We start from the raw sequence: 27335 nt of genomic DNA, 5'->3' as shown, positions 1-27335 counted from the left end.
AAACCTCAATTTTTGATGGAAGATGAGATCTTGATATGTTGCCCAGACTCATGTTAAATTTTTGGACTCAAGTGACCCTCATGTCTTAGCTTCTTGAGTAGTTGAGACTATAGGCATGTACCACCATACCACCATACCAAGCTAAGACTGATGTGTTGATAAGGCATGTGGAAGAAAAAAATCATGAGAAGCTGGTATGCAAGGGAAGTCTCCTTGGACATGTCTCAGAACCTTTAGAAGAGTGTTGAGGATTGAGAAGGGTTAGCAGGTAAGGGCACTTGTTACTAAGCCTAATGACCTGAGTTCCCCAGGACTCTTATGGTAGAAGGAGAGAACCAATTTCTATAAGTTGCCCTCTGACCTACCTACACACACACACACACTTCTAATTAAAAAAAATTTTAAAGTAAAGTTTTGAAGATCTTTCCATGTGAGTGCCCCTTTTTGTATAATAAAGCTTCTCTCTAGGTACAGCACCCCCAGGTGGACAGGGTTTCTCTTGCCTGCTCCAGAGCTTTGCCCACCTGGTCTGCAGGTTCTCAATCTCAATGCTCTTCTCACGCTCCATCTTGCACAGGAGCTCCTTCTGCTTCCGGGTCTCCTCTAGGACCCTCTCTTGGGCTCTCAGCTCCTGTTCCTTCAGCTGTTCTTCCAAAGCATTGGCTCTAAGGGTAAAGGGGAACAGATAAGCATAATTGTAAGGTATAGAAGTATTGTTCAGAGGTATTGTGCACTAGAGGTGGCAATTGTTCCAGGGAAGCCTGGGGAAAAAAGCCAGAATGTGCTGGGGACCGAGGACCAAAGCATTTGCAGAGAGTGTGGGAGCCAAACAGCCTGCAGCATATTGAGGCAAATCTAGGCTTCAGTGACAACATAGTCAGATTGTGTGGAAGCTTCTACACCACATCCTTGCTGAGGCTGGTACATGTGCCTTGCTGGGTACATGAGGGCCCTGAAGGCTGCAGTTAAGTCACACCTAGAAGGAAGGAAGGATCCACCCACACTTACCCTCTCTGGGACCCTGGGACCACCCCTGTTCAGGCTTGAGACTCTGGCCACTTCCTTGGCCTCTTGCAGGAGACACAGATGATCAGAGATGGTCCCTGAGAGGAACAATGCTGGCCCTACCTACAACTGTGGCAAAGCCATGGCCCAGTGTATGCACACAGGGTACCTTAGCTCCTCTTTGGCATATGAAAATGAAAACAGTGAAGATCACCAGATCCTACAGGAAAGTTTGTAGCATACATGAAGAAACACATTATACAAACACCCATAATTTGGAAAACTCCATGGCCAGTGCTGTCAGGAAATAAAAGCAGCATTTTATGGGGAAAATATAGATTAAAAAACCAAAACAGTACTGGAGAGATGGCTCAGTGATTAAGAGTGCTTAATGCTCTTGTAGAAGACCTGAGTTCAGTTCCAGCATCCATACCAGGCAGCTCATAATCAGCTCTAACTCTGGCTCAGTAGATCTGATGCCTCTGGCCTCCATGTATACCTCAACTCACATGGTCATACCCACATATCCTTTTTTTTTTTTTTTTTTTTTTTTTGAGATAGGGTCTCCAGACCTGCCTGGCCTGGAACTTGCTTTGTAGACCAGGCTAGCCTCAGTCTCATAGCGCTCCTCCTGCCTCCCAAGAGCTGGGATTAAAGGCATGCACTACCATGTCCAGCTAAAGCCTCCTTTAAAAAGAAACCCTCTTAGAAATAAACAGTAAAGTGTAGCTCAGCAGCAGGGTGGCTGAGCAGCATACATAAGACCCTGGGGTCAAGGTCCAGTGAAGAATAGAGTTGGGTAAAGAAATTAAAACCATAACCAAAAGAAGTTAAGATGGATAAAAAAAGGAAGAGACTATGGAAAGAGTTCTGGATATCCCCCTAAAAGGCCAGGAAGATGGCTCAGTGGGTAAAAGCACTTGCCGCCAAGCCTAACAACCTGAGTTTGATGCCTGGAATCTACACAGTGTTTGTTAGGAGAGAACCAACTCCCTCAAGTTATCGTCTGACTCAGAGAGAGAGCTTCCTGAAGCTGAAGGACACATTTCTCAGAGTTAAAGGTTGAAGATCAAGTGCTTAGCACAGAAATTTTGAGATCCACAAGGAGACATTCAGGATGAGAACAAGGTCACAGAGAATGCCAGGCACAGGCAGCACAGGCTCCATATCCAGTACTGGTTAGCCATATTCATAACATCTCCTTCAGGCTTCTGATTCCACTTGCCTCCACCTCCTAGGTGCTAGGATTAAAGGAACACTACATCTGGCTTCTTTTTTCTTCCTTCCCTCTTGTTTTCTGAAACAGGGTCTCTGCATAGCCTAGGCTGGCCTCAAACTTACCGCCTTCCTTCTTTTCTTTTGCTCTGTGCAAACAGTAGCTGTGCCTCAGTCCTCCTTGCCCATGTGATTAGACCATGCAACCTGTCTTTCCATTCAGTTTGCTTTTCTGCTAGTCATCTGCAGTCTGAGGTCCTCAGGATGAGCTGTGCTCCTGCACAGTTATCTACTGCTCCCAAACAGGGCTCTACCATCAGCTCTGAAGTTCCTACCTGCTATCATCTGAGGTCTTATGCAACTATGTAAGCTTCCTTGACTCAGTTTCCTCATTTGTAAGGTGAAGATACTGTCTGCCTCACAGAGTTAGTGAATGGTGAATGGATAGGGAGCAAGATCCTTAATCTAAGACCAGTATCATGGCCAGAATGTTTCTCCAGGGCAGGTTCTCAGAAATGGAATCACCAGAGGTCCCAATGCTATTAATAGGCACAGGCGGACCCTGGGTCAGCTCCATAAGAATACCAAGTGCTCCATAAAACTGACCTACAGAGTTTGGGTGTAATGATATCTACCTACCTTGTGGATTTGTTTTAAAGCCAGAACCTTATGAAATACCTGCTGTACCACTGATCCACTCTCTCAACGTGAATGTACTGTTTGAGACAAGGTGTCACTATGTAGCCCTGGTTGGCCTAGAAATTGCTATGTAGACCAGACTGGCCTGGAACTCACAGAGATTCACCTGCCTCTGCCTCCCAAGTGCTAGGACTAAAGGCATGGACCACCATACCCAGCTGTTTCAAATTTTTTAAAATGTGTGTGCGTGTGTGTGTGTGCGTGTGCGCACATGCCTGTTTATGTGCAGGTGCATGTGTGTATGTGTGTGTGTGGAGGCCAGAGGACAAACTCAGGTACCTTCCTCAGGAATGATGTCTACATCACCTATTAAGCTAGACTAGCTAGCCAGCAAGTCCTAGGGATCCTCCTGTCTCTACCTCCCCAGTGTTGGGATTACAAACATGCATCCTTATGTCCAGCATTTTAAAAAAAATCTCATTTATTATTATTATTATTAATTAATTTTTTTTTGGCCTTTTTGAGACAGGGTCTCCCTGTAGCCCCAGATGTCCTGGAACTCACTATGTAGACCATGCTGGCCTTGAATTCACAGAGATCCGCCTGCCTCGGCCTCCCAAGTGCTGGGATTAAAGGCATGTGCCACCACCCCTGGCCTTACTTATTATTTTTATGTGTATGTGTATATTGCCTGCATGTAGATAAGTGCACCCGTGTCGTGCTATGCCCATGGAGGACAGAAGGGGCTATAGGATCCCCTGGAACTGGCGTTACAGACAGTTGTTAGCTGCCATGCAGGTGCTGGGATTCGAACCCAGGTCTTCTGCAAGAACGGCCAGTGTTCTTAACACTCAGCCATCTCTCCAACCCCATGTCCAGCATTTTTATGCGGGTTCTGGGGCTAGAACTCAAGTCCTCGTGTTTGCAAGGCAAGCAGTTTACAAACTGAGCTATCTTCCCAGCTCCATTTCATATAGCTTAGTCTGGTCTTGAGCTTCCGAAATAGCTAAGGATTACCTTGAACTCACGATCCTCCTACCTCTATCTCACAAGTGCTAGGACTGTGGGTATGTATCATTATGTCCAGCCCTGCTTATAGGTTTAATCAGCACCTCCCCAACTTCTCCTGAAGGGTAGAACTTTCTTGCTTGGGTACAAATGAGTGGTACTGTCCTTTACTCCTCTGGGGCCCTATTGTGTGTGTCTAGGCTCCAGATATCTGCCAAAGGATAGTACTTAAGTCAGAGCCTCAAATCAAACTGTCATAGTTCTCTAGCCATGCCCAGAGTCCATCTAGTACGTGAATAGAGAGGTGGTAACCAGGTATCACTAGGTGCAGGACCCTCCACGGTGAGACAGAGAGAATTCATAGGGTGAGAGTGATGGTGTATTAGCTATGAGAGACTTCAGGACATAGGACATGCTCACCTGTGCACCAGCTGGAGATTCTCCTGTCTTAACCGGCTGTGCTGCTCCCCAGCAGCTGCACTGTCCTTCTCCAGCTCTGACACCCGCCTCTCCAGAAAGACAACCTAGGTAATGAGAGCATGGTTTGAGGAACACACAGAAGGAGGCAGCATGAGGACTTTTATACCCACTTGCTGAGTGGGAATTGGACCCAACTCATCCTTAGAGATTATCTCATAAGCACACTGCAGTGAAGCTCCCACAGGGTCACTGTCACCTCAACAGCCCAAAGGCAGATGTCATTGGGAGCGTCAAGCTCTAGAGGGTACAAGAGTACAATCTCCCCCCTTCAATATGTGGGACCCTGTGTTGCCAGACACAACACATGGAGGAGGCCTAGATGCCTGGGGACAGGAGGGATAGAAAGGCCATGTGTCAGTCTTTGCCACCCTCAGGGAATACACAGGTAAGAGGAAGAAAGACGAGCAGGGGAAGGATTCAGCCTCAGGATGATGCAGCGTGAGACCCTGAGGATGCTGTGGGGAAGGGAATGTAGCAGAGGTGAAGTAGGACGAAGCAAGAGATGAGGTAGGATGGAGAAGAGGCTTAGCAAGTACAGGAGGAGGCAAGTTAGGTTTGTAAGGGGGAAGCTGGGCAGGGTGCCAAGGTACAGGGGGATGAAAGGTGGAATACAGAAGAGGCAAGGTGGTTGCAGGGAGATCTAAGTGGAAACAGGATGAGATACAGTGTGAGGTAAGGCAGGTGAACAGGGTGATGAGGTGGGGTACAGAGGTTGCAAGATGGGCTGCAGAGAGAGGTGAGATGAGGTAAGGTGAAGCCACAGGGGCAGGGGGGTTACTGCCATCCTCCCTAGACTCAAGTTGACCCTTGACAAAGGGACCACAGCGAGGTACCTGGCCAGGCTGCTGCAATATACCCATGGCTGAGCAATCTCTGCTCTCACCCTCCTATCTCCCCGGGCCTTCTTGAGTTGTCTTTGCCAACCCCTGATGGTACCCCTCTGAACTGACTTAAAGTAGGAACCTGGATTGTGCTGTAATCCATCCCAATAACCAATGGTGAGCCAGCAAGATGACTCAGTATATAAAGGCACTTGCCACCAAGCCTCATGTTGGGAGCTGTCTCAGCATATTGGGAGACTGAGTCTTAGCCACTTCTTCACAACTGCTGACAGGCCTCAGCTGGCTATTTTCCACTCTGCCCGCAGCCTTGGCCCGAAAACTTTGGCAGGCAAGCAGAGCCCACAACCTTGGCTCATAGCCGGGGCTGGTAGCCCGCGGCCTTGCTCTAGTTATTGTAAATAGCCCTGTTTTCTGTTGATCAGTAGACTCTCGCAGGCACGGGATGGAGCCCGCGGCCTTCGCCTGCGGTCTTGTTTTCTTTTCCAGTAACTGCCTTGCTCTCAGTGGATTCCTCCCTTGGAGTGCACCTGGGTCTTTGCTATCTGGCTGATATGATTCAGTCCAGTCTGTACTTCTTTGTTCTTATTCCTTATTTAACTGTATGCTTGTGCTTCAATAAACGAGACTTGATCAGAGCACTGTCTTGTCTCCATTTCTTTTGCCCCTTGCCTCATCCACATCCCCACTCCCCAATCCAGGTACCCCGCTGCAGACCCCGCAGGCCGGGGCAGCCTCACAATCTGAGTTCCATCCCTGGGTGCCATACAGTGGACTGAGAGAACTGACTCCTGTAAGTTGTCCTTTGACCTTCACACGTCTGTGGCACAAGCGTGCCCATATACATACAATGATAAATACATACATACATACATACATACATACATAAATAGAAAGCAAAACAAAAACCAATGGCTACTCCTGCTTGGTTCCATTCTTTGTGGCTGGCTCTGCCCACATGCTACAAAATACAGCTTTTAAAAAACACATTTGGGGGGGCTCAGCAGTTAAGAACAACTGGTTGTTCTTGCAGAAGACCTGGGTTCGAATCTCAGCACCCACATGGCAGCTAACAACTGTCTGTAACTCCAGTCCCAGAGGATCTGACAGCCTCTTCTGACCTCCAAGGGCACTGCACAACACAGGTGCACTTACCTATATGCAGGCAATATATGTATACACGCAAAATTAAAAAAAAAATATATATATATACACATATATTTGGGGCTGGAGAGATGGCTCAGCAGTTAAGAACACTGGTTGTTCTTGCAGAAGACCTGGGTTCGAATCCCAGCATCCACATGGCAGCTAACTACTGTCCGAAACTCCAGTCCCAGGGGATCTGACAGCCTCTTCTGACTTCTGCGGGCATGGCATGATATGGGTGCACTTGTATCGGGCATTTATGTGTCATTTTTATGTGTATGAGTGTATTGCCTGTATTATGTAAGTGTACCTATGTTGTGCAATGCCCACGGAGGTCAGAAGAGGGCATTGGTTTCCTCTGGAACTGGAGTTATAGATGGTTGTTAGCCACCATATAGTACTAGGATTCCAACTTGAGTCCTCTGCAAGAGCAACCAGTGCTCTTAACCACCAAACCAATTCTCCATCCCCTTGCTTTGTTTTTTTGAGACAAGAGTCTCACTGGCTGGGCATGGTGGTGCACGCCTTTAATCCCAGCACTTGGAAGGCAGAGGCAGGCGGATCTCTATGAGTTCCAGGCCAGCTGGGGCTGCAGGAAGGCCCTGTCTCAAAAAGACCAAAAAAAGAAAAAGAGCTGGGCATGGTAGCATGCCTTTAATCCCAGCACTTGGGAGGCAGAGGCAGGTGGATCTCTGGGAGTTCAAGGCCAGCCTGGTCTACATAGTAAGTTCCAGACCAGCTGGGGCTACAGGGAAACCCTGTCTCAAAAAACCAAGAGTCTCACTATAGACCCAGCTGGCCTGGAACTCACTATGTAGATCAGGGTAGCCTTAACTTCACAGAGATCCACCTGCTTCTGCCTCACAAGTGTTGGAATAAAGGTGTGTGACACCACACCCTGCTGAAATGCAGCTTTTTAATCCAATGACCCTTTGGTCCCTTGAGGGAACTTTCTGGGGAAATACTGACTCCTGCAAGGACTGGATAGAGATTCTAGTTAGCCAGATAACACCACTGCCACTTTCACTGAGCTTTCTCAACAATGTTCCTAGACTCCCAAGAAGAGGCCAGGTATCAATCACTACCCAGGACCTCACAGAGGATACCTGGGACAGGCCCTCAGCTCTGGTAGCATTCTGGCCATACTGCCCATCATCTCTTCTCAGCCCTCAGCCTTTAGCACCTCGTGCCTACCTTGTCAGCAATGTCCTCCTCTGGGCCCTCCACAGGCTCTGGGGGAGAGTCCTCCAGGGCCTCCATGGTCAGGGCTCCCGACTGGTGCAGATACCTATGGAAAAGAATCAATAGCAGAGGGAAGAATGGGAAAAAATAAATGATAAGCTCCTCAAACAGCAGCACTTCCAAGTGTCTCTGAAAGGCAGATACCAACATCATGAAGTGCAGGCCCTCCCTATTTCTGGGGGTAATGCCTCCTAATCAAAGCACCAAGCAAGGAGCTTTCTTGGGTCAGTTGCCTTTACCAAGGGGCTTGGAACAAGCAAGTTGTGGTCTGAGTCCTTCTGGTGCTCTTTGGAACCTGACAATGCAACCTCCTTCCCTGCCAGTTGAGGGGATAACAGGGTACTTTGTACCAGGGTGTAATAAAATACAACATTCCTCACAATGATATGAAATAATCTCGAATCCACCAGAGGCCCATCAAACATTAATTCAGGATCTTGACTCAGTATAAGTATAGTACACATACACGTGTGTTTCTTTTGAGGTAAGATCTTGCTACTATGTAGCCCAGGCTGTCTTAGAACCTGTAGTCCTCCTACTTCAGCTTCCTCACTGCTATGGATCACTGTACCCAGCTCTACATACATTCTTGACACTTGGTTTCTGTGGCAGTGACAGATAAGGGTCCTAAGGGATGCTGTGGATCCCAGAAATCCCATTCAGGTCATTCCTCAGGTCACATGTGGAGCATGTTCCAGACAAGCTTAGGAAGAACCTAGATGCACAGTCCTCTGCAGCATCAGTGCCAACAGACAAGATGCTGACCAGCTGGGGCTCAGACAGACACCAACCCTATAGTCTCCACGTAATCCCAAGAACCATACTCTGGGCAGGGGTCACTCCTCAGCTGCAGATGCTTGGGCAGGTGTCCAGCTAATGAACACTTGCTTGTGATTCAGACTAACCTGCTTAGTTGTAAGTCTATATCAACTCTAATTTAGTAGCAGTGCAAGAAAATCTTCAGAGCACTTGTACCAACATAACAGCAGCAAACTTGTGTGTTGGGTTCTTTTTATACTCTGGGCCAGGCTCTAAACTTGATGGCCTGATGCTCAGATCTGTGACCTTGAGAAAGCATTCATCTTCACTGAGCCTTCTTTAAAATGAGGAACTATTTCAGGCAAGTATGAGGTTTCAATGAAGTTTAGACAAGGGTATGTTTATAAACAGCTTTGCAGAGTGAGAATTTAGCTGAATGCTAGGGATAATAACCACTGAAAATGGATACCTCATCTTATCAGTGAATGAAGCTGTTTCCTTTTTAGCACTGACTGAACCTGTACATTTCCTTTTTTTCCATAAATGTTTTTTTTTGGGGGGGGGCGGGAAGCAGGAACCTTTGCCCTGAGACCGAAAACCAATGCATGCACACTGGGGGTGCCATTTATTTCTAGGGCCTGCTTTGGGGTTTCCTCAGAGTCTCAAAAGGGTGCTGACCAACATTGTGCTCTTGGCCAGTCACTGCTCTTAAACAGGACCTTGACTTCAATTTAATGCCACTCCCAGGGCAGGGAACTGCCTACTTCAGACCCAAGACGCTGAGGTCAAAGCCTGAAAGGACACACATCCAGCATGTGGCCTCCTATTGAGGCTGAGGTTGTCTGCATGGGGAGTGCAGCTTATTTAATTCCAACAAGAAGGGCAGTTCTTCATTCATCTACTCTACTCAAGAAACCCCAGGAGAAGGAACTATGACCGGTAAGAGGATCGTGAGGTACTGGGGCTCCCAGACCCCCTTTTTCCCTAGGGGAGTAGAGGTAATGTCCCTGCTCTGGGTCCCACTAGGCTAACTCTGTGTCAGGTGCCTCAGGGAGAGGGCCACTTCCACTTCCACAGACAGGGACAGAGAGGGAACAGACATGGGGAAACAAGTCACAGAGTCACAGCTAGCTACTGCAAAACACCCATTTCTCACAATGCAAATGGAAAGACATTTCTGCAAAGTGAAAAATGGGAGAGCAATTCTGTTTTCTGAGAATTCTGGGACAGAATTAAGGGCACACTTGCAGATTAAACTCTCCATATATGTTCATATGCCTTTGCATTCTGCACTGCAGAATGTGCTTCTGTTCCATAAATTAACTGTAAACATGCAAGCTGTGCTTTCTTACACAAACACATGTGACAAAGAAAAGGAAATTCTCTTAAGATAGTTCAAATGATCAAGCCCTTCACTGCCCAGCCTTCTTGGCCTATAAAATTCATCCTCTGCTCACTTTGGATAAAGTCTTTAGACACAAGGCCTGAGAGCTAGCCCCAGAGTCTATCAGATCCCAGCATGGGAGGCTGTGAGATGGTGGAGCTTGGTTTTTTAACCAGTTCCTCCAGCCATTGTCTGTTTAGTGTGAAACACCAGGATACAGTGAGCAGGGTAGCCAAACTGTACCTTGCTGAACTGTAATAAAGTACAGTTGGATTCACATCTTATTACTAAGAGTGCAGTACTCTTATCCAAGAGGTAAGGGAGAAAACAATCAGAGAAAGTGAAATATAGATACTGCCTATTTTCTCCAGACTCCAAGCTGTAAGGAGGCCACAAGGAGCTCCATCATTAGGAGGCATAAAGACACAGCAAGACAATTCCAGAACCAAGGATGCTAGCTTCCAGGTGAAAAGGTTCACTTTCACTTTGCTTGTCATAATTAATGAAAACAGGGCTTGCAACAAGACTCATGAAATTTATGATAATTTCCTTTTTTTCTTCTCTTTTTCTTTTTCAGTTCTGGGAACTGACCTATAGCTCATATATGCTAGGCAAGCACTCTACCATTGAGCTACAGCCTTATTACTTTCATATATAAGTGCTTCTTGTTGTTTGTTTGTTTTGGGAGAGGGTCTCACTATGCAGCCCTAAAACTTTCTATACAGCATAGGCTAGCCTCAAACTCACAGAGATCTTCAATCCTCTGCCTGCCTTTGCCTCCTAAGTACTAAGATTAAAGGCATGTGGCACCACATCTGGCCTCAAAATTTTTTATTTTGAGATAAAGCATAAATTGCCCAGACTAGCCTCGAACTTGTGATCCTCCTGCCTCAGCCTCCCAAGTAGCTAGAATTACAGATCTGTACCATCGGATCTAGCTAAAATTAGGAGCAGAGAAAACATCTATCTTAAAAGGTTTCAGAGAGAAAAAGTCATAAAGAAACAAAAAAATCAGAATGTGTTAAAGCTTAGTAGCAATCAGTACCAAAGGCTGCACTCAATCCCTTCAGATAGTCTAAGGAAAACTACTTACAGCCCTAACCCAGACCAATCAAAACACACATGCGAAATCATTCCCAAGGTCTTAAGTTTTACCCTCTGGCCTCCTCCTTTCTTAAGAAATCAAGGGAAGATATGAAGGACAGAAGTAAGAAATGAGAACAAAGGCCAGGAGAGAGCTGGATGATCCAATCCCTAAAATAAATAAATGGAAATTAACAGATGTGGGAAGACACACCAGGATCACAGCCGTGAAGCCAGATGTCCTGTGCAAAAGGGGAGATAAATGCTCCCCCACGGGGAATCTTGTGAACATTATTAATAGGGGGCTGGGTAGTGGAAGGAAGATAGCAATTCAGAAGACAAGCGAGTCACATGAAGACAATCATTTGACTCTGGCAGTAGCAACAGCTTGTCTTAGGGAGGAAATATAACACTACCTGAACTTAGCTTTAGGGTGGGTGTCAGCATCTTATAGTCCCTGAATACTGACTTCAGTGAACACTGTCCCAGACCTGGTAGGTAGGAGCACACCTCACCTTTCACAACAGGAAGTGGACATCACCCAAAAACCCCAAACCCAGAGCTGACCTTTAAGACTCTAGCAAGATCCCTTCTCCATCCTCTTTATTCTCCTCTCCATGTGAACCACCTGGCTGGCAAGGGCAGGAGGCCACCCACATTGAGCTCTAAGAGGCTGACTCCTCTCTGGGGGCCCTACAGCAGATCCTGGGGGCTATGGCTGCTTCTGGCCCTCTCAGGGATCATGTAAGAACAGAAAGAGTACCAGAAGCTTCCATCAGATACTTTCTGGCCCCAAGTCCAGGTCTAAGCCCACAGCCCTAGAAATCCCTTCCACAACATCTCCCCTTAATTACTTTCCATCCCAAACCATGAAATACAACTTTTGAAAGAAAACTTGAAAAGAATATTTTCTAAATTTTTTTTTTTAGCAACTATGACTATAGTATATTTCAGAACATTTTCAGCAAGTGATCAAGGTTCTGCCTACCTTGCCACCTTCCTGCTGGAGAGCCGCTTGGCTGGGCTGTGCAAAAACCAAACAAACAGGAAAATTGTGTCAGGGAGCAGACCAAAGGACAGGAGGAAATAGGAAGCTTGGGCTGGGGAGATAGCAGGGCATAGGCATGCAGCCCCCTGCCCCAGGCCAGCCACATGCACAGAATGCCCACTCAGCAAGGCAGAGGACACACACACACACAGCACGGTTTGTCAAGGTCTGTATCAAGTCTTATCATTCCATCCTTAAGCCCTCGGAAGAAGCCAACCAGACTACAGTGCAGGGCCTAGCCTAATGTCTAAACGCACTAGCTGACTGCACACAGTCCATATTTTTGGCCACTGTCACATCCCAATGCTTCTGAAGCCATTAATTACCCCAGCCTACTGGCTATCAGAGGCCTCCAGTAAAAGATGTCATAGGCCCTCCTATGACAGAAGAGGCTGTTATGGTTTTGACTTGGGTCCTGAACCTATAGGGCAGGGATTCAGAAACCCTTCCAGGAGCCATCCCAGGGCAATAAACATGGTTCATTTGCAGCAGCACAAGGGGGCCAAATGTGCCTCTTCTAAAGCCCACCAGAGCATGACCTCCCTTTTGAATTCTGGGCCCAAGGAAGACACAACTGTGTTCAGGCCCAAGAACCACCTGCCTTAGCGTGCAGCAGCTTTTCCTGACGCCTCATCCTTTTTCAAGGATCAGGCAGGCAATCCACCTAGAGAGAAGCACCAGTCATCCCTTAACCACCTTAGCTTGGCTCAAATTCATCCTTCAAGGTGGCTCTGGGAGTACATGGACAGGCTGGAACAAATTTTTTGTGTGTGTGACACTACATTCTGTAGGTAGATGGCGGTTGGAGAAATGATGCAGGAAGCCTTTCCACCCATAGAGCCTCCTGGGTAAGCTCCTCTGGTGCCCATCATTCAGTGGCACCAGAAATCAGCAGCTTCTCCTGGAGTTTTCTCTGGCAGAGTGTGTGGTAGAATGCCTCTGCCAAGACTCCTCCCAACAAACAGTGTTCCCAGAAAGTCACTAGAAGGTGACTTTCCAGCAAGTTCTTTTTTTTTTTTTTTCGGTCTTTTTGGAAACAGGGTTTCCCTGTAGCCCCAGGTGACCTGGAACTCACTATGTAGACCAGGCTGGCCTTGAACTCACAGAGATCTACCTGCCTCTGCCTCCCAAATGCTAGGACTATAGGCATGCGCCACAACACCCAGCTTCCAGCAAGTTCTAAAGGTAGATCACCAGCAAGTGCTGATAGTACATGATGTTTCTGACACCGTTTCCACAGTGTATTGGCTGCTGAGGAGCATGGACCCTTTCTCGGGTGGGTAGTGGGGCTTGGACCTTTTGACAGTGGTGGCTGTCAATCCTGACTCCTCAGAATTCTTGTCACAGTGTTGGTAGGCACCTTGTGCTCCAACCCTCACAGCTGGGTCCCTGTGTGGCTCCTGTGTGGCTCCCTCTCTGGACCAGACCCTGACTAGCATCATATATTTTAGTACAAATCTGATTTTATCAGATCATGGAAACTCCTTGAATAATAAGAACAGACTGCTCACTTTACCTACTGGCCTCTGGACCAGCAGTCCTGTAACAGTTTATTACTTGAAATACGCCTCTGGGTAAAGCAGACTGCTCAGTTCCTATAAAATGGATTTTTAAGAATATTTCACTATTTTTTATTTTAGTGTGTATGAGTATATTGCCTGCATGTATGTAAGTACACTGGTGTCATACAGTGCCAGCGGAGGTCAGAAGAGGGTGTCAGATTCCCCTGGAACTGGAGTTATGGACAATTGTTAGCTGCATGTGGGTGCCAGGAATCAAATCCAGATCCTCTGCAAGAGCAGCCAATGCTCTTAACAGCTGAGTCATCTCTCCAGCCCTAAAATGGATTGTTTTTGTAGAGATTTCTAGGTACCTGAAGAACACAACAGTTGTGGGAGTTCCCTGTGGCCCACCAGGCAGATACCACATGTGATACATACTTCTGAGGATGGTCTGGACTAAACCCTTTTTGATTACGCAGCTTATCCTGAGGCAATCCACAAAGGCCAAAAGGCACAATTCAGCTTTCCTTCCCAGTACTGGGAGGACCTGACAACTATGACCTGTTAACAGTCTCTCCATACACGTGGACAGAGCCTTTCACTGTGAGAGGCCCCAATGGACTTGCTAGTCAGCTGAACCACATCCTAGTCTGATCTCTGTCACACAAGCCTAGCAGGTATGATCTCCACCATCTTAGGCACAGGTTCCTAGTGTGGGAAGATATCAATTCTGTATCAAATCTTCAGAGACTGAGAGACAAGATATATGTGTCCTTTTACAACATACCTGTACTCTAACCTGCTCATCAGCAGGAGGGTAGTTCACCAGCAGGAAGAATACAGCTGGACCACTTTCCCCAGCACTAAACATATGATAGGGGAAAACCTGCACCCCCATTCCCCCAATGAAGGCCAGCAAGATCTCTGAAATCACCAGAGACCAGATTTTTTTAGGGAGTGGGTCTTTTTGAGACAGGGTCTCCAGCTGGCCTGGAACTCACTATGCAGACCAGGCTGGTCTAGATCTTACAGAAATCCGCCGCCTCTGCCTCGGGAGTGCTGGGATTAAAGGCTTGTCATCATGCCGGGCTTGGATTTTTTTAAAGAAACATGCCCTCAAAGAGCATTTCTGACTTCTAGCATTGTTAGGATCATGCCCCCCCCCCCCCGGTGTTTCCAACTGGCAAAGATCCTCTCTACTTCATTGGGTGTTAGCTGAAGGCCTTTAGCTGCACAGAACATTGGAAAAAGAGCTAACATGTCAGGTGCACCAGTACTGGAGCTGGACTGGGACAGCAGGTGTAGATCCAGCCTGGTTAAAGCTCTACAAGGGGTAGGCATGGTGGTGCATGTCTTTAGTTCCAGCACTCAGGAGGCAGAGGCAGGTGGATCTCTGTGAGTTCAAGCCCAGCTAGGTCTACATAGTGAGTTCCAGACCAGCTGGGGCTACAGGGAGATCCTGTCTCAACCCCTGCCCCCCTCAAAAAAACAAAAAACAAACAAACTCTACAAGGGCAGGCAAACAAGGTACTCCTCCAGGAAGCACCTGGAGATTGCCAACCTGAGGCCACAGCACTTCTCCCCATCTGGAGCCTGTGTGGTCGCTTATCTCCTCTGCTCAATGGGGGATGCTGTGGCATGCCCCACATGTGGTCCATCTCTTCTCCAGACCTTCCTCAAAGTCTCCTAGCCAGGGACTTATCCCTCTAGGGATTTAACCCAATCAGTTTTTGGGACATGTTGATATGAACAAAGAACCCAAAGATGTTTCCTATGAGTTTGTGAAGTTGTAAGGAGTCAACAAAGGGAGCTTCCTGGAACACTAGTAGAGCTATGACTGGTCACAGAGACACAGGGAGCAAAGGGTTGAAATGAGTAATGCCTGGATGAGAGAGAAACAGAAAGGACCAGTCAGGGAAACAGCAGGCAGAACGTGTAAGAGCATGGCAGCAATACCAGGCCCCTCTGCAGCTGAGTACAGGACTACCTTATAGAACTGAGGATATACAATCCTGGATAAACTAGTATTTCAGAAAACTGATTACAAATCTGTTTTTGAAAACTCATGTTTAAATTCCCCAGCTCTGCCTACTATGAAGAAATCTTTTAGTAAAATGCTGAAATATCCTCTTTCACACACTAGACTATTTCCTTCCAGGGGGACAGCAGGCAACAAGGCTGTCACATGCAAAAAAGAGAAGGGACATGAGCAGCAAGCCAGTTCAGGGCATGCAGGGAAGGGTAGGGCTACAGGAAGAGTCCCACTGCTGGGTGCCATGCTCGCCTGGGTGACCAGGGCAGGAGCACCTCGGGCCACATCCAGTAAGGGGGCCACTGCAGCAGGAGTCTCCCTCACCCTGTGAACACAGAACAAGGCCAGGCTCTACATGTTACCTATTCATCTCAAGATCAGTCAGGCGGGCAGAAAGATCTTCAAGGCGGTTGATTTGTTTGTGGCACTGGCTACAGTAAAACTCAAAGGCCTCATCAGTGAGGATGCTGCGCAGTTTTGTGGCAAGAGGATCAGAGCTAGAGAGACAGGGGGTCAGTCAGGAGATGGGTGGGTCTATCAGGTTAGCTTTCTAAGACATGAAGGTGAGGAAAATGGGAAAAATGCTGAACAAAGCAGAGGAAGAGAGTGAGCTGTCCAAGGATCTGGCTGTACCCTCTGGACTGTCACGGGCCCTTCTTAACATCACCCTAAGGAGGCCAGGACATCCACCAGCTTGAGCAGCCAGAGCGGTCACATATTCCCTCTGCTAGGCAGTACTCAGAACCAGAAAGTAAGAGCTGCCACAGAAGGCTCTCTTTAACTAATGCACGCATGGCTTTGTCCTCTGTAGAAATCATGTAAATGTGACAGGAAAGTATGGTCAAGCTCTAGTAGGAGTTTATTTGCTGTCTGGCTCTAGTAGGAGTTTATTTGCTGTTTTTGGAGACAAAGTCTGGCTTGAGATCTGTGTTAAAAACTCAGAATTCTATGTAGCTTCTTAAAAGCAGACTTGCAGCCAGGTGTGGTGGTGTACACCTTTAATCCCAGCACTCAGGAGGCAGAGGCAGACTGATCTCAGAGAGTTCAAGGCCAGCTTGGTCTACATCATAGTGAGTTCTAGGCCAGCTGGGGCTACAGGGAGACCCTGTCTCAAAAAAAAAAAAAAAAAAAAAAAAAGAATGCTGACTTGCTGTGATTCTACCTCAAGTTCTCAGGACACTGTTGGGCAGTGATGCATCTGCTTTCTGAAGCTGAGGTTGGAGAGAGAGCCTCATCCCCAGGGCAACAGGACTCACAGGCTGTGGAAAACTAATCTGAAGTTCAATTCAAAGAAGGATGGAAAGGAGTACATAAAATGTAGCATGGAAGTTATACTTCAGCCTGAAACCACCAGACAGGAGATGGGGCAAAATGCACAAACAAGAGAGGCTGCCACAGCAAGACTGACATGGGCACAGCAAATGTCAAATCTGGGACAAGCCCACTATTTTGAACCCAAAGTCCCTTCTCCCTAGGAGGGCTAAGGACCCAGGAAGCACTCAGAGAGCCCATGTAACAGCTGATGGTAGTTTTGAGGTGGACATGAGCAAGAGGGGCCCAGGCTCAGCTCATAGGCCTTCTAGCACTGGCTTCACAGGTCTGTGTTCTTGTGATAACTAGGTTAAAGGCAGGCCTAGGCCCCACTGAAGCAGTGGTTTCCTTAGGCTGGCTTCTTAGAAGGAGTGACCCAAGTCTTCAGACAAAGCCAGCCAGGTCCCTGCTGGCTTAGTGTGCATACAAATCAAATTGACTGATTTCTACTGCAATCTCCTCAGGCACAGCTTAAGAGAAAGCAAGTGTTTTGTCTACCAACTTTCACTGTTCAGTTTATTCAAAGCCAGAACTTTCTAGGAAGCTTGGGGATGTCAGAACACAAGAATCTAAAGCCTGGCTTTATGATTTTACAGCTTCCCTCAAAGCTAGCCATAGGCCATGAAGTGATTGGTGACCGGCAACTAAGGGCTGAAGTAGATACTTCAGAGGTCTGAAGCCAGCCTTTACCCTAGGACAAAACTCCTCAGTGTGTTTACACAACATCAAGTAAAGCAAGTTTCCTCTTACCAGTGTATGATCCCAACAGAGAAGCTTCCTCATAACTAAGCACAGAGAGGGAGGGAACCATGCATAGTGCAGAGCATCACCTGGGGGTGAGAAAAGCAGGGTCTCCACAGTCCAGTTCCCCATTACAGAGGGTCTCTGGGGACAGCTCTGCCTCGTTGCCCTCACCGTAATCCTCAAAATGCTCCTCGCCGCCAATCACCATGACGACAGTCTGGTTGCTGGGGTGAGATCTACGAAGGACAGAGAGAAGTAATTCTGACTCAGAGCTACCTGATAGAATATGCACCATGCTACAAGGCACAAGTCTTAGGAGCCATGCTTTGAAAAAATACAGAGGGGTTGGAGAGATGGCTCAGCAGTTAAGAGCACTGACTGCTCTTATAGAGGACTCGGGTTCAATTCCCAGCACCCACATGGTGGCTATGAACTGTCCTTAACTCCTGTTCCAGGGGAATCCAAACCCTCTTCTGATCTCTGTGACACTGCACGACAAGGGTGCACTCACATACATGCAGGAAATACACTCATACACATAAAATAAAAATAATAAATAAAATAGGGGCTGGAGAGATGGTTCAGTGGTTAAGAACACTGGTTGTTCTTGCAGAAGACCCAGATTCGAATCCCAGCACCTATATGGCAGCTAACAACTGTCCGTAACTCTAGTTCCAGGGGATCTGACAGCCTCTTGTGACCTCTGTGGGACACGTAAAATAAAAAATAATAAATAAAATATTAAAAATAAAATGAATAAATAAATAATTTAAAAAACCACAGAAACAGGTTAAATCTATTTTAAAGAACTATTTTACTTAAATCTATTTACTAACACATGAAGTAGCATCATTTCAAAGAGGCTGCTTCTCTGGGATAAGGGAGGTCCTGGAGTAAAGTGACAGTCCATGTCAAAAGCAGTCAGCAGGGTCAGGAGGGCCTGTATACTTTGTCCCTGGCCAGTCACACAGTGCTCAACAGGGCTGGAACTTCTAGTTTGGCACTCATGAAACTCATATACATGACCAGTCTTAGCAGCCATGGTAAGCCACATCAATAAATATGTAGCATCATGTCCTTCTTACCTGCAAATTCCCTTCTTGAGTCAACTAAGGTCTAAAAATATAAAGTAGAAAATCTCACAGATAAATAATTTATGTTTTGTTTTTTGTGATATGGTTTCACTATGTAGCTCTGCTGGCCTGTAATTTTCTATGTAACCAGACTATCCTTGAACTGACAGAGGTCCACCTGACTCTGCCTCTGGGTGCTTAGATTAAAGGTGTATACTACCACACCAGCAACTCATATGTTTTTTTTTTCTTTAATTTTTTAAAAAACTTATTTATTGGACCAGGCATGGTGGCATACAGTTTAATCCCCACACTCAGGAGGCAGAGGCAGGTGAGGATCTCTGTGAGTTCAAGACCAGCCTGGTCTACATATCAAGTTCCAAGCCAGTTGGGGCTACAGGAAGACCCTGTCTCAAAGACCAAAAAAAATTATTTATTTTTTATTTTATGTGTATAAGTGTTTTGCCTGCGTGTATGTAAATGTACTAACTTGTGTGCAAACCCACAGAATCCAGAAGAGGGCACCGGATCCCCTGGAACTAGATGGATGGTTGTTGGCCACAATATGGGTGTTCAGAACCAAACCCCAGTTCTCTGGAAGAGCAGCCAATGCCCTTAACCACCAAGCCATTTCTCCAGACCCCATTCATAAGTTTTTATTTTATTTTTTGTTTGAGACAGGGTGTCCCTGTAGCCCCCAGCTGGCCTGGCACTCACTAGGTAGATCCGCCTGCCTCTGCCTCCCAAGTGCTGGAATTAAAGGGTGCACCACAATGACTGGCTTAAGCAACTTTTTTTTTCTTGGTAGCGCTGGTGGTAGATCTAGGACTTGTGCACATTAAAAAATAGTCACCAGGTCACTCGTGGTGATAAATGCCTTTAATCCCAGGAAATGGTGTACATAGCGAGTTTCAGGCCAGCTGGGACTACAGGGAGACCCTGTCTCAAAAAGACCAAAAAAAAAAATCGGTCACCAAACTACACTGCAGCCCAAAAGCTTTAAATAAAAATCCTTTATTACAGTATGATGCTATAATTTTTAAGATTTCAAGTTTTCTTTATTATTTTTATTTTTTGTGTATGAGTATAATGCCAGCATGTATGTAAGTGCACCCATGTAATAACCGCAGAGATCAAAAGAGAGTATCTGATTCCCATGGAACTGGAGTTATGAACGGTAGTCAGCTGCCATATGGGTGTTGGGAATTAAACCTGGGGCCTCTGCAAGAGTAGCCAGTGAGTGCTCTTAACCACTGAGCCATCTCTGCAGTCCCTTAAGTTTCTAATTATAGTTTTATTTATTATTTATTTTGTGTCCGTGTGTGTGTGTGTGTGTGTGTATATGTATATATATGGGTATATGCATGCTACAGTGGGTAGGTGGAGGTCAGAGACAACCTGCAAGTAACAGAAGTAAGGAGCCTACTCTCAAAAAGGTTGTTTTATGATCTGTATGTGCACAAGCGTGCACACACACATACACGAATGAATGAATGAATGAATGAATGAATGTAAATTTTTTAAAAACCACAAGAAAGACACCTTGGGGCAGCAAGAACAGGTGGTTTGTACACGGTGTGGTGCCACAAAGGCAAGCAATGAATATTTTGTCCTCCAGCCCTGGCTTTAAAATTGTGCTAATGGGGCCGGGCATGGTGGTGCACACCTTTAGTCCCAGGTGGATCTCTGTGAGATCTAGTTCAGCTTGGTGTACACAGCAAGTTCCAGGACAGCTGGGGCTACAGAGAGACCCTGTCTCAAAAAACAAAACAAAACATAATCCTAGCACTCGGGATGCAGAGGCAGGCAGATCTCTGTGAGTTCAAGGCCAGCCTGGTCTACATAGTAAGTTCCAGGACAGCTGGGGCTACAGAGAGACACTGTCTCAAAAAGACCGAAAAAAAAAACCAAACCAAACCAAAAAAAAATCAAAAAGTACTGTGCTTACAAATTTCAGGAGACTGAGTAAAGTTTATCTCTTATAATTTCTCTGTCTCTACAGTCAAATATTGTGAGACATTATAATCAGGGTTGTTCCAACAGGAGAAGCATTCTTCTAAGGGGATGTCAGCTAGATAGGAAACCATAGACAGAGCTCTACCAGCGCAGAGGCAGTGAGAAGCTACATGTGGCAGAGACCCCTCCCACCACTGCTAACAGCAGTCTAGGGAGCCCACAGGGATAGGAATGGATACACACACACACACACACACACACACACACACACACACACAGACAGACAGACATAAGGACGCATATGACACAGCTTGGGTACACACCTGCCTGGAAGCAGCAACAATGCACCATGGTCAGGCTCCTCCACTGTGTCCAGGCACTCTGAGGGCACAGCAGAGCCACCAGCACTGTCAGCATCCCCTTCAGGCTGCAGCTCAGGGTGCACCAGGGTACTGGTATCCTCATCGGTGAAGGTCTCACACTCACTATAGGTGCTCTCAGACCCCATGTATGCGCTGTCTGTCACCTCGTTGGCCTGTGAGGAAGCAACAGTTAGTCTGGGCAGCTATGGAGGCCATGTTGCAGTGAGAACACAGAACCAGCAAAAGTAACAACCACAACCGTAATAGTGACATTAGCTTATAAAACAGGACTTGATGTGAGTGTGTGTGTGTGTGTGTGTGTGTGTGTGTGTGTGTGTTGGGGGAGGAGAGAAATATGTGTGTTGCAGAACTGATCCAGGGCCTTTCAAATGCTACATGTATTCTACCACTGAGCTTTTTAAATTATATTTTATTTTTCTGTTTTTTTGAGATGGGGGCCTCACCATGTAGCCCTGGCTGGTCTGGAACTTGCTATGTAGACTAGGCTGCCTCAAGCTCAGAGATCTACCTGCCTCTGCCTCCTGAGTGCCGGGACTAAAAGCTCTAGCATCAGTCCCTTTTTTACTATTTATTTTATTTTTTGTCTTTTTTAAGACAGGGTCTCCCTATAGCCCCAGCTGTCCTCGAACTCACAAAGAGCTGCCTGCCTCTGCCTCCCAAGTGCTGGGATTAAAGGCGTATGCCACCACACCCAGTTTTTTTTTTTTTTTTTTTTTTTGACAGGGACTCCCTAGCCCTAGTTCACCTGGAACTCACTATGTAGACCAGGCTGTCCTCAATCCCACAGATAACTGCCTGCATCTGCCTACTGGGTGCTGGGATTAAGGGTGTGTGCTACCACAACTGGCATCAGCTACTTATTTTTAAAATGAAAAAGAGCAAAACAAAAATATGTGGAGCAAGGCTGGGCATGGTGACGCACGCCTTTGATCTCAGCACTCCAGAGGCAGAGGCAGGCAGATGGAGCTCTGTGGTTCAAGGCTGGCCTGGTCCATATAGTGAGTTCCAGGACAGCTGGGGCTACAGAAGACCCTGTCTCAAAAAGACACCCCCCCAGAAAAAAAGTGGAGTAGAGCTGGGCATGGTGAAGCCCACTTGTACTCCTAGCACTCAGAAGGCTGGGGCAGGAGGGTCATGAGCTCAAGGCCAGTCTGAGCCACATAGAAAGACCCTGACTCTTGGGGCTGGAGAGATGGCTCAGCAGTTAAGAGCAATCACGGCTCTTGCAGAGGACCCGGGTTCAATTCCCAGCACCCACATAGCAGCTACGAACCGTGCTTAACTCCACTTCCAGAAGAATCCAAAGCCCTCTTCTGACTTCTGAGGCATTGCACGACATGGGTGCACTCACATACATGCAAGCAATACGCTCAATACACATAAAATAAAAATAATAAAATATTAAAAGAAAAGACCTTGTCTCAAAAACCAAAGTGGAATAATTTTAAAATCTATTAAATAATAATAAATATGCCTAAAAGATACAAAGTATCCCAGAATCACAGATATTCCCAGGAGAACTACTTTTTTTTTTTGTGGCTCCCAGCATGGGAGTTATTTTTAAATCAAGGAATTGGCATTCAACAGTATAAGACTATGGCTTTTCAAATAAAGATATCACAGGCTGGCAAGATGACTCATTAGGTAAAGGCACCTGCTGCCAAGCCTGAGGATCTGAGTTCAATCCCCAGGACACACACAGTAAAAGAAAACTGATTCCCAAAAATTGTCATTTGACCTCCAAACAAATGCTGTGACACATACATGTCCTTACAAATAAACACACACAAAATAAATAATAAATAAAGATTCAATAAAAAATTTAAATTAAGACATCACCAGGCCAGCATGGTGGTACACACCTTTAATCTCAGCACTGGGGAGGCAGAGGCAGGCAGATCTCTGTGAGTTCAAGGCCAGCCTGGTCTACATAGTGAGTTCCAGGCCAGTTGGGGCTATAGAGAGACCCTGCCTCAAAAAGAAAAGAAAAAGCAAGAACAGGGCGGCTACAGGGAGACCCTGCTTCAAAAAGAACGAAAGAAAGAAAGGAAGGAAGGAAGGAAGGAAGGAAGGAAGGAAGGAAGGAAGGAATTATTATTTAGTATGTTTAAGTCACTGCTCTGGAATGTGGTCATGTTTAACTTGAAATGCTCAGTAGTCAATCATCAACCCAACTGCTGATGGACTCAATGTCTCTTTTCCCAAACATACCTTTTTCCTCTAATGGACCTAGCATCTAGCACTAGGCCCAACGTATGGAAGTCAGTCACATTTATACTAATGAACATAAAACTAATTAAAGAGGTCCAAAAACCAGTTCTGTTTTCTTTTTGGCCCTAGCAGCTTTCTACTTAAAATTTCAATTTTTGGTTTTTTTGAGACAGGGACTCCCTGTAGCACCAGCTGGCCTGGAACTCACTATGTAGACCAGGCTGGCCTTGCACTCACAGAGATCCGCCTGCCTCTGCCTCCCAAGTGCTGGGATTAAAAGCATGTGCCACCATGCCAGGCATAATTTTAGGGTGTTTTTTTTTTTTTGTTTTTTTTTTTTGTTTTTGGCTTTTTGAGACAGGGTCTCCCTGTAGCCCCAGCTGTCCTAGAACTCACTATGTAGACCAGGCTGGCCTTGAACTCACAGACATCTGCCTGCCTCTGCCTCCCGAGTGCTGGATTACAGGCATGCACCACCACACCTGGCTTAATTTCAGTTTTTATTACAATGAAATTTCATGTTAGGGTAAGTCTCTGACATTTAATGCTTAGAAGATTCTGAGGTTAACAATTTGCAAATAGGATTTCAGAAAAATTGTAGTTCTAGCAGGAAAAATATTCCCTTTAACCCTGAGGTCTGATGTTCCAGGGGGTGTGAGAACATCCTACATCCACCTGAGCCTCCAAGACTCACAGGAAGATGTGGGCCTCTTGGCTGAGGAAAAGCCAGCTCTATCTTTGCCCACCACTAACAGCACGTGACCTCAGACACATGACTCAACCTGGAGCTCTGAACCACAAAGGGAGCTATAAATACTGACCTCACAAGGCATTGACCTTACAGATTCCAGTGGATGATATAGCAGGCACTTCTCAAGAGTATGGAAGGAAATAAGACTACAGGGCATTTGTTGCCTCCAAAGGGTACAAAATCCCTGTCAGCTGTTATAAGCAAAAGTAAATTGGAATAGCATATACTACGTGACTATAGGCGTCCGATCATGTGACTCACATTTCCAAGGGAAACTCAATCTTCTCTATTATCTAAGGAATTCATGAAGACTAAGTAATTCATAGAAAGCAATCATGTGAAAATCCAAAACAGTTTTGTTTTCTTTTTGGCCCTAGCAGCTTTCTCCTGAGTGAGGCAGGCCATGAGGATCCCATCCTACATAAGTCAATCCAGAGAGGCCAGAAAAGCATGCAAGCCTACACATTTGTTTGAGGCTGGGTCTGCAGGGGATGGTACCATCAAGCAGGACACAAGACCTACCACAGACTACTGATGGTCCACGAGGGGAGGCCAACAGTCATTCACCTGAGTACTAAGAAAGTCCTGTAGACATCCAAGAAAATTTAAAACAAAAGCCAGAAGACATGGCTCTTCAGTACTAAGCAAAAACTTCTAAAAGAATGGTGTTCCCTCCTGGTCCACAAGCATGACCCCTCAGGGACCCTGCCTAGCACCAAGCTGTGGATCTCAGAGCAAGGGAGCAGGTTGACTCCACACACTCCAATTCTCATAAGTAGGACCAAGAAGCTCCAACAGTAACCTGGAAGGATCTTCCAAAGACCTCAGAGAGTTCCTGCTCACAATATAACTTGACCAACCCAGGGCCAGCAAGATGATTCAGAGGGTAAAGGTGCTTGCTGCCAAGCCTGATGACCTCAATTCAATCCCCAGGATCCTCATCATGGAAGGAGAGCTATAACCCTCAAAAGTTGTTCTCTGGGCTACAGAGATGGCTCAGCAGTTGATAGCACTGGCTGTTCTTGCAGAAGACCAGGGTTTGATTCCCAGCACCCACAGTTCCATGGGATCCAATGCTTTCTTCTGACCTCTGGGGGCACTGCACGACATGGGTGTTACCTACCTACATGCAGGCAATATACTCATACACATAAAATAAAATAAAAATAATAAAATATAGTTTTTTAAAAACTGGCTGGGTGTGGTGGCACATACCTTTAATCCCAGCACTCAGGAGGCAGAGGCAGGTAGATCTCTGTGAGTTCAAGGTCAGCTTGGTCTACATAGTGAATTCCAGGCCAGCTGGGGCTACAGGGAAAACCAGTCTCAAAAAGACCAAGAAAAAGAAAAAAAGTTGCTTCCACAGGTGTGCCATGGCATATGTAACCCCCCCACCAATTAGGTAATAATTTTTAAGCCAATCCATTAATACTTCTGCCAGGTCCCCAACTGCTCCTCCCTAGCCATGTAAACCTTGGGTTCCAACATAGCTCAGACACTTATAATAATAAGTGTCTTAGTGCAGTTTGCATAGCTTTGCTGAGCACTTCCCCTGGGAAGGGAAGGGGGTTCAAAGACACAGCCTACTCATTTCATAGAGTTCCCATTTAACCTGCTGCTTAGTGTTCTTGGGAACAAAGGTCAATGATGGCATCATAAGCTGCCTTAGAGCACAGGTATGGTACTCAGGTCAAAAGTATTAAGAAAAGGTCGAAGAAGCAAATGCTGTCACTGAGCAGAACACCTTCCCCACATACCACATATCCAGAAGGGAGTCTGCAAGCCACACTCTCAACTCATTTCTAAAGCAATGGTTCTTTCTGTACCACTATGGAGTGACTAGAGAATTCCAAGTCACACAGAAAGGGGAACATGGTCGCACTCATAGCTTTATTTGCTTCATGCTAAACAAAGGGGCCATGAGGCCCCATTCCCAAGCACTCCTGAAAATGCTCAGGGTCCCCTGGTGGGATGTGGGGCACAAACAGGGAAACCCTAGGTTGCTCACTCATAATCTATTGGATATAAATCATCCACAAAAACAGAAGACCCAGTCGGGCATGGTGGTGCACGCCTTCAATCCCAGCACTCAGGAGGCAGAGGCAGGTGGATCTCTGTGAGTTCAAGGCCAGCCTGGTCTACATAGTGAGTTCCAGGACAGCTGGGACTACAGGGAGACCCTATCTCAAAAAGACCAAAAAAAAAGAAAACCAGGACTGCTATAAGTTAAGAAGACAGGCACTCAGCTCACAAATGCTCCCCTGCTGCAAGCTCCTGAGACTGGGGTCTTCGGCCAGCTGCTACTGAGCAGGAAGTCCTACAATAAGTATTAGTGATCTAGATAGCAAACTTGTTTTCCTGAGCCTTTCAAAAAAGGCACGAACCAGGGGCTAGAGAGATGGCTCAGCAGTTAAGAGTACTGACTGCTCCTGCAGAGGACCTGGGTTCGATTCCCAACACCCACATGGCTGCTATGAACCGTCCTTAACTCCAGTTCCAGGGGAATCCGAAGCCCTCTTCTGACCTCCACAGCATTGCATGACACGGGTGCACTCACATACATGCAGGCAACACACTCATTCACAGAAAATAAAAATAATAAAATTAAAAAAAATAAAAGGCACAAAAACCACCTTAGAGCACAGGATTCTCACACAATCTATCACATACAATACAAGCACAGCAAACAGCCTTACCCATTAGGCTGCATCTACCTGTGAGGACCTAGCTTTTCCCAAAGCCTACAGGTCTATACACCAACTCCTAAAATTTTTAACAATTACCAATGCTAAGACGAACTCATTTGAAAAATCAAAGTACATCTTAGAAAACTTCACCATGTACTAATGATACATTCACTAGTTAACACATCCATCACATCACCAAGGGACAGACAAGATCCTTGCTCAGGCCATTGAGTACGACCAACACTGCTTGGCAGTTCTCATAGTCCAGGCCATGTTTTTTATTTCCCTGAATCTTTCTCCTTCATAGAAATGGGATTCTGGGCACAGTGCACTCTCACATCTCTTCTTACCCTCAGATGCCAAGCACCTTCACAGGTCTGTCTCTGCACACAGGCTCTGGGAAGGGTGTGTTACTGGAGATGGTCTCCTCATCACATGCCCCTGCTTACCCAGTCGCTGGCTTCTCTGTACTAACAATGTTGCCTTACAGTTTGTTAGCTATGCTGGGGTTCTTGCAAAATTCATGTGTCCATCTGAAGGCACATCACCACCTCAAAGAAAGTTTAACCTGCTCCCAGACACGCTCTATTAAATCTGCTGCTGTTGGCCAGGGAGGGACAGGCAAAGTTCAGGAAATGTCCTTGCTAGCTTTAACAAACAGACAGGGCTCAAAACAGAGCAGCTTTGTCTTACACTTTAACCTTCCAGATAACAGTTTATACAAAAGACACATTTTCCATCATTTTTCTAAAGCGGTCTTTTCTCTGGCTTCTAGCAATAGGAGAGGAGGGAGGTACACAGAAAGCACAGCCAGGACAATTCTGGGACACCCTTATC

The 27335-nt window shown here is 46.3% G+C and overlaps 1 protein-coding gene across 10 annotated transcripts in view; it reads right to left on the bottom strand.

Moving 5' to 3' along the window:
- The window catches only part of Rab11fip3 (RAB11 family interacting protein 3), a 97125-nt gene that overhangs the window by 6525 nt on the left and 63265 nt on the right, over window positions 1-27335 (bottom strand). For 5 of the 10 annotated variants that reach the window (XM_008856099.3, XM_008856101.3, XM_008856102.3 and 2 more), the window contains 7 exons: window positions 20790-21001; window positions 17524-17673; window positions 15745-15879; window positions 11789-11824; window positions 7527-7620; window positions 4288-4391; window positions 525-665 (listed from right to left, as the gene is read on the bottom strand). In XM_008856099.3, the coding sequence (XP_008854321.1) occupies window positions 525-665; window positions 4288-4391; window positions 7527-7620; window positions 11789-11824; window positions 15745-15879; window positions 17524-17673; window positions 20790-21001 (872 nt within the window). The remainder of the gene's footprint in view (window positions 1-524; window positions 666-4287; window positions 4392-7526; window positions 7621-11788; window positions 11825-15744; window positions 15880-17523; window positions 17674-20789; window positions 21002-27335) is intronic. The other 5 variants (XM_008856104.3, XM_008856105.3, XM_008856106.3 and 2 more) reach the window with 3 other exon arrangements.

The sequence above is a fragment of the Nannospalax galili genome, unplaced genomic scaffold (genome assembly GCF_000622305.1).
Source record: "Nannospalax galili isolate Female #2095 unplaced genomic scaffold, S.galili_v1.0 scaffold668, whole genome shotgun sequence".
NCBI classification, from domain to species: Eukaryota; Metazoa; Chordata; class Mammalia; order Rodentia; family Spalacidae; genus Nannospalax; species Nannospalax galili.
Note: the sequence above shows the minus strand (reverse complement) of the source record. Positions and strands in the feature narration are given on the sequence as shown.